Source organism: Sitophilus oryzae, unplaced genomic scaffold (assembly GCF_002938485.1).
Source record: "Sitophilus oryzae breed Bouriz unplaced genomic scaffold, Soryzae_2.0 scaffold_476_pilon_pilon, whole genome shotgun sequence".
In the NCBI taxonomy this organism is placed as follows: Eukaryota; Metazoa; Arthropoda; class Insecta; order Coleoptera; family Curculionidae; genus Sitophilus; species Sitophilus oryzae.
In genome coordinates this window covers 458,842-479,785 of record NW_022147058.1, presented here as the reverse complement: position 1 = coordinate 479,785, position 20,944 = coordinate 458,842, and the positions used below count along the sequence as shown (strand labels likewise).

At 35.0% G+C, this 20,944-nt stretch overlaps 1 protein-coding gene across 1 annotated transcript in view; it reads left to right on the top strand.

The window, feature by feature from the left end:
• LOC115886235 (palmitoyltransferase ZDHHC5) overlaps nt 1-20,944 on the top strand; it is a 55,188-nt gene that overhangs the window by 3,786 nt on the left and 30,458 nt on the right. Inside the window, exons 4-9 of the mRNA XM_030905323.1 lie at nt 2,292-2,464; nt 2,645-2,839; nt 9,794-9,938; nt 10,394-10,688; nt 13,454-13,541; nt 19,731-20,053. Of these exons, the coding sequence (XP_030761183.1) occupies nt 2,292-2,464; nt 2,645-2,839; nt 9,794-9,938; nt 10,394-10,688; nt 13,454-13,541; nt 19,731-20,053 (1,219 nt within the window). The remainder of the gene's footprint in view (nt 1-2,291; nt 2,465-2,644; nt 2,840-9,793; nt 9,939-10,393; nt 10,689-13,453; nt 13,542-19,730; nt 20,054-20,944) is intronic.

Genomic DNA, 20,944 nt, shown 5'->3' with positions numbered 1-20,944 from the left:
CCGGATGGGTCTCAAAAGCGGCTCACCCCTATAACTTTTTTATTTTTTTAGATAAAAAAAACCATATTTGATATGTTAGTATATGACATAAATTAGGATTGATTGACGTATTGAATTGTTTTTGGTCACTTCCTGTTTCACCGGAAATGACTACAACTTTTCGATAGAAAATGACACTCTCAATAGAATGACATATCGTATGTCAACTTTTGACATTTTTGCTTGAAAAAAATCGTATTTTAAATTTCAATTTAGAGTGCTATGGCTGTGGTCGAAACAAAACACTAATTTTTAATCAAGGAACCTTGCAGAAATAGATTTGATCGTCTAATGTTTTTGGAGACCTGTCCTGTCGGGTTACAAGATGCACAAATCGTATGTTTAATCTTATTTTATTTTTTCAAATGGAACGAGGGTGGCTCATTAACATATTTGGAAAAGGCATTTTTTACGAATAATTAGGTTTGTCATTCTATTCAGAGTGTCATTTTCTATCGGATAAAGTAAAAAAAAATATCGAGGGTGCCATTTAAAAATCAAAAGTTTTAGTGTAGTCATTTCCGGTGAAACAGGAAGTGACCAAAAACAATTGAATGCGCCAATCAATCCATATGTCAATTTATGTCATATACTAACACTAACATACCAAGTCTCGTTTTTTTATGCGAAAAGATAAAAAGTTATAGGGATGAGCCACTTCTGAGACGCACCCGGCAGTAGTTTTATACAGGTGCAGACGAAAAGTTATAATTTATTATTCTTCAAGCCGTTTAAAAAAATATGTAGGTGGAGCCCCCTACATGTATGAATCATATTGAGGTCGAAATCAAATTTCTCATGCAAAAGAACACCCAAACACCAATTTTCATCCAAATATTGACAATAGTTCAGAAATTATTTCGAAAAAATCGAAATAAAAATGAAACTTCTACACCCTGTATCTGAGAAACGAGGAATTTTAGGACATACGTTTATACAAACTTATTTTTGTGTGCTGCTTTTTTTTCTGCTTCATATGCTGCCGAAGTTTTCCCAAATACAATTCGGACCACCCTGTATAGTAATGAGAGTTTTTTTTATTTTTGCTAAAAATTCGCAAGTTCCTAGGGTTTTTGGTTTTGGTCTTTTTACACTTTTATCGATATTTGTAAAATGTCGATATTTTTCCCCATACCTATTACGTATATCATAACAACGTGGTAACAATACTACCGTATGATCGGAAAAAAACGGCGTCCAGTTGGCTAGGAAATGACGATCCATGACATTTCCCATATAAAATGACAGCGATTTTTATTTCATAGTCATAACTGACGCCGTTTTTTTTCGATCATACGGTATTTTATCTATATAACACTAATCTGTGCCTATAAAGTAATGTATTATATCATCAAAGTTGGTTTTTTCTATGTTTGTTCCTTAAAACTAACAGATTGTACTATGTAAATAATTTCTAATATTTGTAAATTCTATATATTTTCAAATAAACGACTTAAATTTATCAGTAAGTCATCCAATATGGGACAAATATTGACTTTAAATCTACGAAAATCTCTTTGAAGGCAATCTATACTATAAGATTTATAAATATTTGTTTTTGTTTTTTTTAGATTTTTTTATTTGTAGATTTTTTCAAATCACTATACCTAGGTAAATATTACAAGCAACACAATTGAAAATAACAATATTTAGTCTGTTATCGTATAAATCATAAAAACTATACCGGGTGTTTTTAAGAAGTGACTCATTCCTAGGTATAACCTTTTTATTTTTTCAGATAAAAAAACTATATTTGGTATATATGTATATATGGCATAAGTCAGGATTGATTGACGTATTCAGTTAGTTTCGATCACTTCCTCTTTTACCGGAAATGACTAAAACTTTTGATTCTTAAATGGTACCCTAGGTACTTTTTTTATTTTATTTGGTTGGGATTAAACTAACAGTCTATATTTTCTATTTATGTCATATACTAACATACCAAGTCTCGTTTTTTTATTTGGAAAAAAGTTTAGGATTGAACCATTTTTTGAAAAACTCTGGATATTTTTACTTATTTTTGAATAATTTCAACAAAAGTAATACCATATGATCGAAAACGGAACTAAATGAAGATCGCTGTATTTTATATGTAAAATTGGGGAATGTTATCCATGTTCATTTCTAAGCCAAGCGGACGCCGTTTTTTTTTCGATCATACGGTATTTTCTATAGACGACGATAAGCAATAGAAACAAGGTTATGTATGTATAGGTATATTTTTTTCTTCAAAATATTGTTTTTTTCAGACATTTGACCATCACTGCCCATGGGTGAATAACTGCATCGGAAGAAGAAACTACCGATTCTTCTTCTTTTTTCTCATATCTCTCAGCCTCCACATGATCAGCATATTTACTTTAAGCCTGATCTATGTGCTGCAGTACGGAAAGACGTTATCGAATACGGAACCAATCATAGCGTATCCTTTGCTTAAACTAAATAGATTCATAGCGTATCCTTTACTTAAAAAATGGATGTATGAATGTATCGATATTTAAAAATATCGATATCGATATTTTCAGAATTATTGATATCGATATTTTTTAAAGTTGGCGGTTATCGAAATATCGACTTTGTTTCCTTAACAAGCCGTTTTCAGTATGGTCTTGATGGGAATAGTGGCCGTTTTATCGATACCGATATTCGGTCTGACGGGCTTTCACATGGTTCTGGTATCGAGAGGTCGCACCACGAACGAACAAGTGACCGGGAAATTCAAGGGCGGCTACAATCCTTTCTCCAGGGGCTGTTGGCATAACTGTTGTTACACGCAGTTCGGTCCCCAATTTCCTAGGTAAGTTGTGACCGTTATGAAAAAAAAAATAAATGACTCAAGAATGAGTCAAAAATACTTTGAAACATTTTGAAACGTTTTATTGACATTTTGGAGTTTTCATGTATTCCTTGTCTTTTTCTGTGTTTATTTTATGTTATTTCTTGTTTATTTTTTAATTGGATGTGCAACGTATATGTTACAGTAAAAGTCGGAAATTCAGTGATTGTTAACATTCACTAGGAAATGCTATGAATTACGCATTGGACCAGTGAATGTGGTATTTTAAAGAGATTTGTCGACTTTTCCTAGTAATTTCTAACATTCACTAGTAAAAGTAACATTTACTAAAGGTTGCCAGTAGAAGTTATTCTATTGTACAGGGCGAGTGTGGTGAGAAAGAATGTTGGTGGAAGTTAGAACAAATAAAACTTTTAAGAAAATTGGATCACCTCAATATTCAAGCTGATCCCTTCTTAAGTCTTAAAATCTTCTTAAAATCGCTTTCTTAAAATTACAATTTACTCTTCTTTCGTATATTTATTAAAAATTATAGAAAATAGCGACATAACCTTCTAAATATTAAAAGAGAAAACATAATGAATGTTTTAAAGTGTACAATACAATTTAAGGTAAAGTCACCTATAATGGACATAGCTCCTATAGTGGACACTCATTTTTCATTTTCTTAAAACAAGTCAGTCATAGGTTTCCATGAAAAAATAAACAGTTTGGCACCACTGTCTAACATCGTTATTAACAGGGTACATTTCCCGCGCCTTTAGACAAAACCTCATTTGAACAAAGACACTTTATATTGATGACGCACCTTTTTGACTCTTTTTACAAGCGGTTGTTACCAAAAAATTAACCAGTCAGTACTAACTTTTTCTTTTTTTTATATCTTGATTTTAATAATAATCAAAATATGACATATTACCCTCAAAGAATATTATTCATTTTATTTAGTTCTCAGTAGAATTCTTGTTGAATAACAATTTTAAGGTTAGATAAAGGGGATGTCATCTTTAGGAACACTAAACAATAAATGTACCTTTTGAGGACATGACATGTTCACTATAGGAACAACTGAATTTTAAAGTATTTTAGGAGGGACACAATGTTATTTTAATGTTATTTAGATGGCTAAGAGTTTCTTTATAATACGAAAGCAGGAACCTATGGTGGACATACCATGTCCACTATAGATACCGTAAACTGTCCACAATGGGTGCTGTTTGGATTTTTTTTTTCTTTTGTCTAGGTATGGTTAAGGTTAAAAAAATTCTAAATTACTCCAAAGAAAGCATGACAAATGCTTTATCGGACGTTAGAAGCGGAATGTCATATAGGGCTGCGTCTCTAAAACATGGGATTCCCCGAATAACACTTATGCGGAAACATAAGAGAAACTTACCTGCTAAAACTAAAATGGGCCCTAAAACATTTAGTGAAGAGCAAGAGAATATGTTAGCTTACTGGATTATTACTATGTCAAAAGCTGGTTTTCCTCTTTCCAAAGAAACCTTTATGTATAGCGTTAAAAACTGGCAACTGAATATAACATTAAATTTGGCGGGAAAACAACTCCAAGCAGAAAATGGTATAATTTATTTTGTGCAAGACATCCAAATATTTCCCTAAGAACAAGTCAAAGTTTAACTACAAGTAGACGTTTAGTATCAGAGGCAGAAATATCAAACTGGTTTCAGGAAGTAAAAAGTTATATTGATCAAAATAAACTAACCACTATTTTAGACAACCCGAGGCGGGTCTTTAATACTGACGAGACTGCTTTCTTTTTAAATCCTAAACCAGGTAAAGTACTAGCTCAAAAAGCAAGTAAAAATATCTATACTTCAGCAGGAACCGATGAGAAGGAAAACATTACAGTGCTTATACTGCTAATGCAGCTGGTCAGTTAGCACCACCTATGATAGTTTATCGTTTTGTCAGAATACCACAAAACATCGCAGTTGCAATGCCTAGCGAATGGGCGATAGGGAAATCTGACTCAGGAAATATTTTTCGAATATATATGCAATATCTTCTTGCCGTGGGTCAAAAAAGAAAATATATCCCTTCCGGTGATTTTTTTTATGGATGGACACTCCTCCCATGTATCTCTTCCTTTAAGTAAATTTTGTCACATAAATGGAATAGAACTGATTGCACTCTACCCTAACGCTACGCATGTCTTACAGCCTATGGATGTTGCAGTTTTTCATACAATGAAAACTGTATGGCGACAACAAGTGCAACATTTCAGGATGCAAAATGGGGGAAGACAGGTAGACAAAGCAGAGTTCCCAAAAATATTAAGAAATGTTTTACCTTATGTTACACCAAAAATAATAGAAAATGGATTTAAGAAATGTGGGTTGGTTCCTTGGGATCCCAACCAAGTTAAGCTTCCGTCCCGATCTAATAATAATCCGAAAACTACTCATGCGCCAAACAATTTGGAACTGGAAACGTTCCTTAATTTATTAGAAAAACAAATTGGAGTAGAGAAAGTTCAGGCTTTTAAAGAAACTAACAAAAATTGGGAAGGTGCAATAGAAGATAAATCATTATATGAACTGTGGAAAAAATCTAATATGAAAGTAAATTCTAAAAAGAACAACGATATAGAAGAACCACCACAAAAAATCCATCCAAATGCATCTCCACAAAATCGAAATAGTGATGAATTGCACAACCAACATACACCAGCAAAGCAGATTTGTCAAAACTTCTCCACCAATTCTTCTCATACATCACCAAGCTTTCCATCCACCTCGACTGGAATAACACAATCTAACACTGGGATAGTGTTAGATTGTCTTGTGGAATCTGATGTTTATATACCAATACCATTTAACCTGGCCATTAGCTCACACAGATCCTAAGAAAAAAAGAGTTAAGGTAAAAATACCCGCGGTTGTAACTTCACCTCAAATGATTCAATATCTGCATAAAAAAGAGGAACTAAAAAAGAAAAAGGAAGAAGAGAAACAAAAAAGGAAGCAGCTACGAGAAGCTAAAAAACTTGTCATAGAAGAAAAAAAGAAAATGGCTGCAGAAGAAAAGAAAAAACGTAAAAGACAGCTATCCAGTTCCAGTGAATCAATTATCTCAATGGATGAAGTCAATGATTCTGAAATAGAGAAAATTAATGTTAATGATCATAATGAAGAAATAACGAAAGATATTAGAAATGTTAATAAAGATGATTTAAAAGAGGGTGATTTCATATTAGTTAAATTTATGGGAGGAAAAAGAAATACAACCGAATTTATTTACTTATGCCTAGTAGAAAATTTAGATGATTTAGTTGACGACATGGTACAAGTGATGGGTTTAAAGAGAGTTGATACCGCTAACAAGGAATTTGTGGTAGATGAAAAAGATGTTTCAAATATTCTTTTTAACCAAATTCTCGGCATTGTTTCACACCCGGAAATATCACTTAAAGGAGAAAGATTTAGATATATTTTTAAACATCCATTAAATGTTGAAGAGATGTAATGTAATAATATTTTTTAAAAAAGTTTTTTGATTGTATTTTATATACTTAGAATTTTTTTTAAAATAAACTTATTGATTTTATTAATTATTGTTTTTGTTGATTAATGGTTGGCATTAATAATGTTCACTATTGGTGGGTCCACTAATGGACAAACATGAAAATGCTATGTTCATTACTGGGTAACCCGCAGTGGCTCACTAGTTTTTAATTTCTTAGTGTATAGATACTACTTAATCAAAAATGAATATTTTTTCATAAAAACAGGCCTTGAAACTATGCATTACCATGCTCAAAATATTTTTTCTGGCGTTTAATAAGCTGTAACAATAAAATATATCCTTAAAATGTCCGCTTTTAGTGCACTTACCTTAATATAGGTTTTCTTAATAAAGTTCTTCATCGTGGAAAAAATAAAGTATGCCCGAATTTCAAGCATATCAAAACGTTTAATAAGTTCATAGTTCATAGTCACTAGGTTCCTTAATATATTTTTCTATTGCATGCTTAACTTTTGCTACAACTTCATTATATTGCAAAAATGAAACACAAGCACTATTAAATTCTTGAGAGTGCCTAGTGTACCTTAATTTTTCACAGAAAATTTCTTCTATAGGGAAAATACTGCACAGCACATAGACTTAAATAAAATATAGACTACACTATTTACATCTCAACGCGGTCAAACAATCTTTTTTGTACACATGTTTACTTCTGGGTACAGTCGACCGAGCCTTCCTCATCCAGCCTATGTTGTCACGTCTTTAATATTATCAATATTTTTTTTCTTGTACATACATTATTATATTATATTATATTATATATATACACATATATTGAAATATTAATACTACAGTTTAATAAAGTAGGTTTTAATATTCCATAGATGTATTAAATAGTCCTTATACTACTAAATTATAAGTCGGATACTGTTTAAAAAGGATAAGTTCTTTACAATATGACAACACCGATTAGAGGCTAGGGAGCCTATTCATTCATTTATTACCTTGTAGTACGCGTCACACGTGTGGCGGTAAAGCTTTGTTGCCGCTATGTCCCCGGCTGTATTAACGCATTTTCTTAGCTTGTAGTCCTTAAGTGTTTATTTTATTGACTTTTTCTGTTCAAGAACTATAAAATATGGTTCGCCAGTGCCAAATTTGCAAGAAATTTGACTTAAATAATCCATTTAAGTCTTGAAACGACTTTCGACCGGTAGGCAACTCAATTTACCCATTGGGAGTCAGTGGCGTTGTTGTAGAAAGGCGCTTATTTAGACAATATTTTAGTTAGATGTAAAATCGGAAGTTTTTCTCTTACATTACATTATTTACTTACTTACATTGTAACAAAATCATAATTATAACACTGTTAATAATTAATAATGTTTTTATTAAAAATATATTCCGGTTTATTCTAAAATTATCTTCAGAATATAAAATAACATACAAGAATTTTAAAATGATATTACATTATGAAACAATATTTTTTAATATACCGGATCGCCTCAAAAGTGGCTCACCCCTATAACTTTTTTATTTTTTCAAATAAAAAAACAGATTTGTATGTTAGTAGGTATATGACATAAATTAGGATTTATTGACGTATTCAATTGTTTTTGGTCTCTTCCTGTTTCACCGAAATGATTACATCTTTTGATTTTTAAAGGCACCCTCGGTATATTGCTACTTTATTCTATAAAAAATGACACTCTGAATAGAATGATATATCATATGTCAACTTTTGACATTGTGGCTTAAAAAACAAATCGTATTTTAAATTTCAATCCAGGGTGCCATGGTGTTGTTAAAAACACTAAGTTTGAATCAAGGAGCCTTGGAAAAATAGTTTTGATCGTCTAATAGGTTTCGTGTCTTGTCTAGGCCGGTTAAAAGATGTACAAATCGTATTTTTTATCATACATATGTCAATTTTTTCAAATGGAACAAGGGTGACTCATTAGCATATTTGGAAAAAGCATTTTTTTATGAATATATTGATACCACACACTTGGTATTTCGAGTCACATTGTCGTTATGAACCGCGTGTTACAATTACAATTAAACCATATGCGAAAATGTCAAAAGTTGACATATGATATGTCATTCTATTCAGAGTGTCATTTTCTATCGAATAAAGTAGAAATATACCGAGGGTGCCGTTTAAAAATTAAAAGTTATAGTCATTTCCGGTGAAACAGGAAGTGACTAAAAACAATTGAATGCGTCAATCAATCCTAATTTATGTCATATACTAACATACTAAATCTTGTTTTTTTATTTGAAAATATAAAAAAATGATGGGGATGAGCCACTTTTGGGAGGCACCCAGTATAATAAAGACAGTACCGAGTTAAATAAATGTAGTTTTCATTTTATCCACTTCCTATCACCTTCCTTGCTTTAATGGAACAGATTTATGTTTTCTCTAATTTACATAATAAGACATCACTTAATTAGAAAATAAATTACAACAATCATATTTTTTTTTCTCTCCCTGTCGCCGATTCTATTGTATCTGTGGAATAGATCCTGTTTTGATGAATATTAGGGGTTGTAAATGTTAGACTAAAATTAATAATTTATTATCAATTTCAAAAATTACGTAATTTCGATTATAAAATTTCTTCTATAACGTGTATTTTATTATTTTTATCCTTTTGGACTCTAAGACGTTTTTTCTAAACTTTTATTTAAAAAACCTGTCCTAAATCTTAATAAAATATAAAAAAGTTTAAATATGATATATTTTTAATTTAATTTAGCCTCATTAAAATAAAAAAATTACCCGACTATGATACGGAGAGTTCAGGTGTACTTGAGAAACGAAAGACAGTGTTGTGTTTCTCGGCAGAGTCGTCAGGGAACGACCGTTACGACAGAGACAACCTATCTATCGCTCGTGTCGCACTCGTTATAACGTAAAACAATAACACAACAATAACAAGACATTGTCTGACCGCATGTTCCAGCTATTTATGAATGAGATGCTCAGTCTATATTTTATTTGAAGTGACAAAGCGAATTTTCGCCAGATGTCTGTCAACGTTGCCAACGTTTAACCCAATTTAATGTTATCCTTATATTGCCTATTATTCAACTTATCCTTATTCAACCTTATATTTTCCTTTATGTGGCAACCGCGCTAACTGAATCTTTCAAACTCACTGCTATCGTCCAGGAAATGATAGCATTCACTAGTAAAAGTTGGTTTCAAAAATAGCTGTTGATCTTTTACTGGCGTAGTCTTAGCAAATCAGTGAATGTCAGCTTTAACTAGTAATTGTTAACAATCACTGATTTCCAACTTTTACTGTAACATATATAAATCTAACTCTGAAAATATTTACTCTAAGAACTAACATTCTTTTATATATTTATATATTTTATAGAAAATGTTTACTTTAAGAACTAACATTCTTTTGAATTTTGTTGTTGTTATAGTCTGCTTATTTTTATTTTCTTCAGTTTAATTAAACCATACAAGTACAATGTGAAACGAAAACACTGCTCACACGGGCCTATAGCTACGATAACGAACGACAGTCAGGTGAAGACTTACATGGACAATAGCAACGGAGTGCGGAACATCAATTCCAACGCTTACAACAAGGTCAGTATATGTCATATACTGACTTTTTTACTGAAGCCTTTTTACACGACTTGCTTATTAAAAGTTTTTTATTATCTAATTTAGATAGAATTAAATCTGATTTTGTTAGGTTAATGCTGTCAGTTTAAAATATTGTTGATTTCCTGGATATCGGAAATAATTAATTTTTCCGCAATCAGTTATATCTTGATTAAAAAATGTTTACTGGTAATTCATATTTTTAGCAAAAATTTGGCGTGTTGCGCAATTCTAAATAGCGGATACGGCGAGAAGAATACTTGAACTAAAAAGAAATAAGTAGAAAAATGAATATTGTACTCAGAAACAACTTATGGTATAGCTTTACCCATGAACTTTATAGGATCTAAGTATTTTATTAATAAACAAAAACCCTCAACCGTAATCAGCATACAACATTGTATGACTTTCCTTTAATTCACAATTCTCCCCGCCAGATGTCGCCGGGCAGGGACGCCATGGACATGGACATGGAACCTTCGGCCTCCCAGTCGCAGGACTGCGAACCGACGCCGCCCCTCCAGCGGCACGGCTCCAAGAGCAATTTCTTCCTGCCGCCCGCGTCAATGAGCGGCCCGACCATGATGGGCGGACCCATGGCCGCCCAGATGGGTCCCGACGACCAGTCGCCCGGCAGGCATCTTAGGAACTTGCACTATCCGCCGCGGGGAAGTCCTCATCCCCGGCCGAGGGGCATGGAAGGCGGCAGGGGCGGTACTCCTGATAGTTTAGGTGAGTGAGGGGTAGAGATGGGCAAGGGTTGTAGAACGTGTCGTTCATTTGAACGAGTATTAAATAGTGAGATTCGATTCACCGCTTAGAATACGGTTTGTTCAATTGAATTGTGGCCAGCACGGATCCATAAAATTTGAACGAACGAGTCGTAAGAATTGAATCGGATCATAATGCGACTCGTTCGTTTCTACAGTTCGTTCGTTCAAAGAGTCGTGAGAATTGATTCATTGCTTAGAATACGGTTTGTTCAATTGAATCGGGGCCAGCACGGATCCATAAAATTTGAACGAACGAATCGTAAGAATTGCAACACTACTCGTTCGTTGAAAGTCTTGAGAATTGACTCATTGCCTACAGTACGATTCGTTCAATTGAATCGTGTCCGGCACGGATCCATAAAATTTGAATGAACGATTCGTAAGAACTGAATCGGATTACAATGCGACTCGTTCGTTTCTATGGCTTGTTCGTTCAAAGACTCGTGAGAATTGATTCATTGCTTAGAATACGGTTCGTTCAATGGAATCGTGGCCATCACGGATATATAAAATTGGAACGAATGAGTCGTACGAATTGAATCGGATCACAATGCGACTCGTTTGTTTCTAAGGCTCATTCGTTCAAAGAGTCGTGAGAATTGATTTATTGCTTAGAATACATTTCGTTCAATTGAATCGTGGCCAGCACGGATCCATAAATTTGAATGAACGATTCGTAAGAACTGAATCGGATTACAATGCGACTCGTTCGTTCCTACGGCTCGTTCGTTTAAAGAGTCTTGATGATTGACTCATTGCTTACAATTCGATTCGTTCAATTGAATCGTGGCTATCACGGATCCATAAAATTTGAACGAATGAGTCGTACGAATTGAATTGGATCACAATGCGACTCGTTCGTTTCTATGGCTTGTTCGTCAAAGAGTCGTGAGAATTGATTTATTGCTTACAGTACGGTTCGTTCAATTGAATCGTGGCCAGCACGGATCCATAAATTTGAATGAACGAGTCGTAAGAACTGAATCGGTTCACAATGCGACTCGTTCGTTTCTATGGCTTCTTCGTGCAAAGTGTTGTGAGAATTGATTTATTGCTTACAATACGGTTCGTTCAATTGAATCGTGGCCAGCACGGATCCATAAATTTGAACGAACGATTCGTAAGAAATGAATCGGATCATAATGCGACTCGTTCGTTTCCACGGCTCGTTCGTTCAAAGAGTCGTGAGAATTGATTTATTGCTTAGAATACATTTCGTTCAATTGAATCGTGGCCAGCACGGATCCATAAATTTGAATGAACGATTCGTAAGAACTGAATGGGATCACAATGCGACTCGTTCGTTCCTATGGCTCGTTCGTTTAAAGAGTCTTGATGATTGGCTCATTGCTTACAATACGATTCGTTCAATTGAATCGTGGCCAGCACGGATCCATAAAATTTGAATGTACGATTCGTAAGAACTGAATCGGATCACTATCCGACTCGTTCGTTTCTATGGGTTGTTCGTCAAAGAGTCGTGAGAATTGATTTATTGCTTACAATACGGTTCGTTCATTTCAATCGTGACCAGCACGGATCCATAAATTTGAATGAACGATTCGTAAGAACTGAATCGGATCACAATGCGACTCGTTCGTTCCTACGGCTCGTTCGTTTAAAGAGTCTTGATGATTGACTCATTGCTTACAATTCGATTCGTTCAATTGAATCGTGGCCATCACGGATCCATAAAATTTGAACGAATGAGTCGTACGAATTGAATTGGATCACAATGCGACTCGTTCGTTTCTATGGCTTGTTCGTCAAAGAGTCGTGAGAATTGATTTATTGCTTACAGTACGGTTCGTTCAATTGAATCGTGGCCAGCACGGATCCATAAATTTGAATGAACGAGTCGTAAGAACTGAATCGGTTCACAATGCGACTCGTTCGTTTCTACGGGTCGTTCGTTCAAAGAGTCGTGAGAATTGATTTATTGCTTAGAATACATTTCGTTCAATTGAATCGTGGCCAGCACGGATCCATAAATTTGAATGAACGATTCGTATGAACTGAATCGGATCACAATGCGACTCGTTCGTTCCTATGGCTCGTTCGTTTAAAGAGTCTTGATGATTGACTCATTGCTTACAATACGTTTCGTTCAATTGAATCGTGGCCAGCACGGATCCATAAAATTTGAATGTACGATTCGTAAGAACTGAATCGGATCACTATCCGACTCGTTCGTTTCTATGGCTTGTTCGTCAAAGAGTCGTGAGAATTGATTTATTGCTTACAATACGGTTCGTTCAATTCAATCGTGGCCAGCACGGATCCATAAATTTGAATGAACGATTCGTAAGAACTGAATCGGATCATAATGCGACTCGATCGTTCCTACGGCTCGTTCGTTTAAAGAGTCTTGACGATTGACTCATTGCTTACAATACGATTCGTTGAATTGAATCGTGGCCAGCACGGATCCATAAAATTTGAATGAACGATTCGTAAGAACTGAATCGGATCACAATGCGACTCGTTCGTTTTTATGGCTTGTTCGTCAAGAGTTGTGAGAATTGATTCATTGCTTAGAATACGGTTCGTTCAATTGAATCGTGGCCATCACGGATCCATAAAATTTGAATGAACGATTCGTAAGAACTGAATCGGATCATAATGCGACTCGTTCGTTTCTACGGTTCATTCGTTCAAAGAATCGTTTGAACGAACGAATTTTTGATTTTTCTTAAGTTACGTTTTTTTCTCTTGTTTTGTTAGGTCCTCAAAGGGCTTCGCCCACGATGCAGCAAAGAATAAAAGCCCTGGGGGTTCCCACGCCCCTGGCCATGTCTAGTCCAGTGCGAAGGTAAGAGAGAGTGAGATGATTTTGCGAGTTGTGATGCGCTTTTATTGGTTTTTATCTTGGTGCCATCGAATTTATTGTGATCGATAGAGAGTGACATTAGAAATACATGCGCGCACATCACTATAGTACTTAATTTTAATTTTTATTTATGTAAATAGTATTCTTCCACACCACCGTCCTACACGAGTATTTTTGTTAATTTTTAGACACAATTATTTTTCTAGCGATTTACTCTCTTTGTTTTACAGTTATTTTTTTCTCTTCAGTTGTAAATATTATATATTATATATTTTTTTTATTGTACTATATAAGAACTTGACGCCTTTAAGCAATAAAGGGAAGTCGATAGTTTTTTTGTCTTATTTTTTTTCTCTTTTTTGTTGATCCCGCAGTTTTTGTGTGGAATTTTTTTATGGGTATTTTTACAGAGAAATAAATAAACGTAGAGAGACTTTGGTTGGTAGTTAATTGCAAGAATACTATACAGGGTGTTTCAAAAAACGTGTGCTCGTGGAGAGATTCCTCACGTAAAAATAAGATTTATTTTTCATATGAACATAGGTCCGATACTGCTATATTTTGTAGCTACAGGGTGTTAAAGTCTTGATATTTTTTCTATCTATTATAATTTTCTTCCATGTACTTTTAACATTTTAAATGAAATTTTGATGGTAAAAGTTACTATAAATGCGACATATTTTAAAGTTAAAAAAGTGTCGACGTATTCACCTAGGACGGTAGTAATCACTGGAATATTTTTCTAAAAAAGCATGTACGCTACTGACTTTTTATTCTCAAGTTGTCTCTTGATATTTTGTCGATTTCGGCCTCCTTGATGACATAAACGCAATTTTATTAATTTGTCTTGATCCAAGTCTACTAGCAACCTTTAAAAAAAATAATATCATTAACTTGCGAAAGTTTTAAATAAGTACTCATTGATTCCTCATCAAAAAATATGAAAAAAAGTTCCTATAAACATGGGCATGGAAATGCATAGTTTTAGAGTTACAGGATGGTAAAACTTTTTAAAATTAGGTTTACAATTATTTTTTTTTATTAGAAATTGCTGTAGGTTGGACTAATAGTAATAATAACTAATAGTAATAATATTTAATAATAAATTAGGTAAAATATATAATTTATTAATTTTATTTTTATTTTAATTTTATTAATTGTGATTAAAGTATTTGGAAGAAAATTATAATAAATCGGAAGATTATTAAGACTGTAGCTACGAAACAAAGCAGAATCGAACCTATGTTGATACAAACAATAAATTTTATAAACAAACAACATATAAGAAGCGGTAGAAGGGGTCAAAAAATTTTATTTTTACGTGAGGAATCGCCTTACAAGAGATGGCACATGTTTTTTGAAACACCCAGTATAATAATCAAAAAACATTCAAAACTCTATAAAATTGATGAGTGAGATCTTGAAAATCTCTCTATGGTTACTTATTTCTTTGACGGTATTTTTTTTTCAATTTTTGCATGCGTAACTAATATACTAACTACCATCATTAGCTCATAGGTAAAGTTTCGTAGTGTAACTAAGACATGGTAACGGTTAAATGTTTAGTACATACTCACCAAGTGTTAGTTACAGGTTTGGTTTTTGGTCTTTGGAACTTTTCGTAAATGTTTTATTTTTATTTGTCGTAAGTGAAGTAATTATGTACTTTAATTATATTTATTGTGTGTAAATAGTGTTTTTTATTTTTTTGGTAAGTATCAGCTTTTTTTTAATCACTGCACAGAAAACGTTAAACAATATACAGGGTTTTTAATACTTGAAATTAATTATCTCTGAATTTTTCTTTATGCATACAAGCAAACCCTCTAATAAAGCCTTATTAATTATAGTTAAACAAAATAAATTATAATCATACATTTTGTAACTTTTTTATTTGCCTTTAATTATACAGGGTGATCCGAATTATATTCGGGAAACGTCGGCAGCATATTCTGCAGATAAAAATAAGCAAAAAAATTCGGAGACACAGGGTGTAGAAGTTTCATTTTCACAGTCGATATTTGGATAAAAATTGGTGTCTGGGTGTTTTTTGACATGAGGAATTTGATTTCGATGTCAATATGACTCCTACTTGTAGGAGGCGCCACCTACATGTGCTTTAACTGTTTTGAAGAGTAATAACTTTTCGTCCGTACCTGTATAAAACTGAGTGAAAAAATCCGCCTTATTTTACGTAACAGAGGTCTCTTGAAAAATCGCTGCGAGCATCAAGATATTTAGAATGGAAATAGTCAATACATGTCATTATTGACAAAAAATAAACATGTTGAGTAGTTATTTGAATGAAACGATAAATTTGGAAACTTTTTATGTTTTTTCAAATCAAATTCAAATTCATTTATTGGTGTTGCCATACAATAGTATTTACACAGGTCACATTACACAGGATAATAAAAAAAGCCTCAGTCTTAAACCGCAAGAGGGGCATGTCCACAATTTCCTTGGATAATTTATTATAGAATTTAACTTCTAGGTACCCAGGTCCATCTTGGCACCTAGTCATTTGGTTGTAGATTGGCACAAGCCTATCCCTACCCCTTGTCTCATGGTGATGGACTTCTCCATGGACCCTATAAAGGTCTCGGTTCTTTTTTACATAAAGGAGATTTTCCATTATATATACTGACGGGGCAGTCAACACACCCACAGCCCTGAATGCCTCTCCACAGTCGGCCCGATAGCCAAGCCCAGCCAAGACTCGCACAGCCGCCCTTTGCAAGCCGAAGATCCTCTTTAGTTGGGTTGTATGTCCCCAGGCGAGAATAGCATAGGACAAAATCGAGTGGAACAAAGCAAAGTATGCAGTCCTCAGTACAGGCCCGGAAACACTTCCTGAAAGGCGACGCAGAGCAAACAATCCCCTTCTAAGCCTAGACGCAACTCCATCAACATGCTCATGCCACCGAAGCAGAGGATCAATCTGCACTCCCAGAAACCTAATACTCTGGACATCTGCGTTTGCTGTTTCTAAGTCCCTAAGAGAGAAAACCATCCTATTGGTTTTGTCAGGATTCAGGAGCAACCTATTGGCACAAAACCATGCCTCAACATGGCCGCGCACTACCTCACTCCCCTCCATGGCACCCTCCAATGAGTCAGATGAGAAGGCCACTGTTGTGTCATCAGCGAAAAGTGTAAATTTAGATGTTTAGTCTATATATGGTAAGTCGTTGATATATATCAAAAATAGAATTGGTCCGAGTACTGAGCCCTGGGGCACTCCAATATTAACATGACTCATCGCTGGTGACTCCCCACCGACCCTCACAACCTGAACTCTAGAAGTAAGATAGGAACGCATGAAATTAATACTATCCAGACTAAAATTGTACCTTTCAAGCTTCTGTAACAGTATGTCATGTGGTACACAATCGAATGCCTTACTCAGATCGCAAAATAAGGCCCCTGTAAAGTCAAGACTATCAAAAAGACTCCCGAACACAAGACACAAGGTCCAGGATACCAAGAACCGTATTCCTATTTTTTCTGAAGCCAAACTGACACGGTGTAAAGAGATTATTGCTCTCGATGAAATGCGTTAACCTGGAAGCAATACACTTCTCAAAGATCTTTAAGATGATAGACAGTAGAGAGATGGGTCTATAATTACCAGGATCTTCAGGGTTGCCTTTTAAAAACAGGCGTTATTTGGGCAATCTTCAGTGCATCTGGAAAAGTGTTTTCTCTGAAACTCTGATTAATAAGTTTAGAGGACCTATTAGTTGGTTTTTGACCGACTTGATGAGCTTTACATTTAATCCAAACACATCAGAGCTATGCTTATTTTTCAGGCCATCAATAACATCTCTGATCTCAACAGGTGATACGCCAGAGAAAAGAATGGGGTGTCACTGACAGCAAAATCATGCACGAACTCAAGAGGATCAATCTGAGATGGTGGTATTAATTCTACTATATCCTGAGCAATATTGGTAAAGTAGGTGTTAAATGTATCCGCTGTTATATCACATTTTTGATCGCACTTCTTACTGGATCCTCTATGCTGGTCAATGATTTGCCACACGGCTTTTGATGGGTTACTAGATCCGACAATAATGCGATCACATGATCTAACTTTGGCTTCCTTAATGGCGTTTTATATTGTAATTTATAGTTTTTGTATTCCAGTTTTATCCGTGCATGATCATGCTGTCTACTCAATTCACCAAGTAGTTGTAGATGACTACGCATGGCCCTTAAGTGATCATCAAACCAGCTGATATTAAGACCCTGGTCAGACCTGACAACATAGATTTTCTCAGGGAACGACTCATAATAAGCCCCCTCCAGTAATTTCAGAACTCGTGAAAATTTGGTGTTAATGTCTAAATCACCACTTACAAAGTCCCAGTCACTTGCTTCAACCAAATTAAAGAATCTTAACATTCCCCTCTGTGTTAATGGCCTACACACCTTTCTCTCCCGCAAGAGACGATCCTGAGAACGCATCAAGAGAAGCTCGAGCTCCTGCCCCAGGTGATCAGATACACTTAGATCAACAACGTCCGATAAGAAAGAATCCTTACAGAAATTAATAAAAATGTTATCCAGACATGCTTGTTGTCTTGTTGGGGCGGTAATTGTCTGCACAAAGCCGTGGCTCTCAAGAACATCACACAATTGTACAGCCTCTGTCTGCCCTGTATTAAAATGGACATTAAAATCGCCCGCTAAAACAATATTCCTGTTAATCCCTAACCTGCCTAAAATATTCTGCAGAACATTTAAAAAAGTAACAAAACAACCCCGAGGGCACCTATATATCGACAAAACAAACACTTTAAAATCTTCTAAAAATACTGCGCAACATTCAATACATTTTTCAATACTAAAATAGTTGACTATATTAAAATTACTTACATCTAAAGAGTCCTTAACATAAATGGCAGTCCCACCACCCGAATAGCTGGATCTTGCAAAATAGCTTGCTACTAGGAATCCCTCTGGACGAATAGTTTTTTTTTAAATTAATCACATATTTTTCTTCGAAAAAATTATGATAAAATACTTTCTGTTGAAATTATGGCACAAAATCAGTTCAAGTTTATCATTTCAGTCTAATAACTATTTAGAAAACATGTTTCATAAATGAAATTTATGTCAGTAATAGGAGGTATTGGTAATTTCAATTCCAAATATCTTGGGAACCATTACTTGTACCGATTCTTACCAAGAGACCTTCTTTACGTAGAAAAGGTCATAAATGTATATTTTTTTACTCAGTAGTTTTATACAGGTACGAAAAGTTATTTCTCTTCAAACCAGTTAAAAAATAAGTAGGTGGCTCCCCCTACAGGTAGTTGTCATATTGACATCAAAATCAAATTTCTCATGTTAAAAAACTCCCAGACACCAATTTTCATCCAAATATCAACGTTAGTTCAGAAATTTTTTGGAACAAATCGAATTAAAAATGAAACTTCTACACCCTGTATCTCCGAAACTACGCATTTTAGGACATACATTTATATGAACTTTTTTACTTATTTTTAGCTGCAGAATATACTGCCAAAGTTTTCCGAATACAGTTCGTACCACTGTGTTTACGACCATTTATTACCATTTTTAACTTTATTATTATGTTAATGTTAGTGTAATGAATCAAGTTTATCTTTTAAAAAAACTCGTGTATAAAAATGTTCAACATCATATTTATTTTATTTGTTCTTAATTTAATTTTGATTCTAGTTAATTATTAGGCTAATCTTTCAGTATAATATTTTTAACTAAATATCAACACCTTACCGGAGGGTTCTAAAGACTAATCTCCCGTCAGCACACCTCATCTTCACTCCCTCACCCACTGTCACGCCCATCGCCGCGCGCATCACTAACAACCGACCACTCCCATAACATCAGGTTAAGGTGGGCGGCGCCGCTACCTACCCACGCGCACGCCCCCTCTCACTCTGTCTCGTTTTACAGGTGGACCTGACCTACGACCGCCTCACCACCGCTCGATCCCGCCCTCAACCTTCCCTCTCCTCCGCCACCTCCTCCTCCTCCACCGCCCGCTAGAAACAGAAAGCGGAGGCGCTCGAAAAGTCCACGGTTCGCTTATAACACTTCCTCTTCGACGAACGGCCAACCGATTCGTACTAGTCCTTTCGAGCGCCTCTCTGTAGTAGTCGCTTCTTGTGCATTTCGCAGGTCCAACCCGAGCACGCCGACGCAGCCGCGCAGGCCAGACTTCATAGGCGTGGTCTATGCGCCGAACCAACCCACCGCCGGCAGCTACTACGAGTTCCAGCCGGCGGAGGCGGGACCCGTGGGAAGGGGGCCGGGTTCTCAAGGGCAGAACCACGTGCAGTACCACGGGGGCAGTCCGCAGCGGCGGTTCATGTCGGAGGGGGAGCTGGTCAGGCAGGAGCAGCAGCTGAGCTATCCGCGGTCGAACAACACGGTGGATAATATCAGGGAGCTGGCCAATTCGCCGCAGAGGGGCGTGTACATGTGGAAGGACCAGTCGCCTGGTAAGTTGTGGCTGTTTTGCTTTTTTTCAAATGAAAGTAGTGAATTCTAAAGCTTCATTCAGAACCTCCCAATTAGAGGAATAAATTAGTGGTTTCAATTATACTTTTTAGTTTACGATAATTCACAATGTCTAAAAAACACAATTAAAATTAATAAAATATCCTAGCAACAGCTTGCGATAGTCTGTTCCATAAAATAATTAACTAGAAAGAAGTGTCAACTCTGTGTTAAATCGTGGAAACACGATACGCCACCGAAAGCCTTCGTTGTCGTCTGGAGAACTAATTTTCCAATTGACAGGTTGACATGATGGCGTCGTATTTATTTCCGTTTCCGGTTATTCAATGGCGGGCCCTATTTCAGTTTAACTGTATTTTGTACTCTTTCTTATCATAAATAAAACAAAACAAAATTTTATTCAAACATATTTATTTGAAATATGAGACAACGTGACTAAATATATATAAAAAAATAAAGAATTGAATGATTTCAACAGCAATTACTTAATTATATGCAATTTTAACGTAAATTAGTAAGGTATAAGCATGACTTAATTTGTAAATAAATACACGTATTCACAGCCATCAGGGACAGAAAACGGGGGCAGGAACATGAAAACGGGAGCCTTATACAAAAACCTGAAAACAGAAAAACACATTTTTTTATAACCATTTTTTTATAACCAAACCAAACTAAAATTAACAAATAGAAATATCAGTAGGTATAAAATACAAATATACTGTTTAAAAAAAGCGTCCATTATTCCCAAAGAGACCTGGTTTATAAATCAAAAAGAAGCAAAAAGAGACTTTTAGTCGGATAACAATCGGATTGTATCAGTCAGATTTATTGCATTATTGACAATAAATCGCACATACTGGAGATAACTA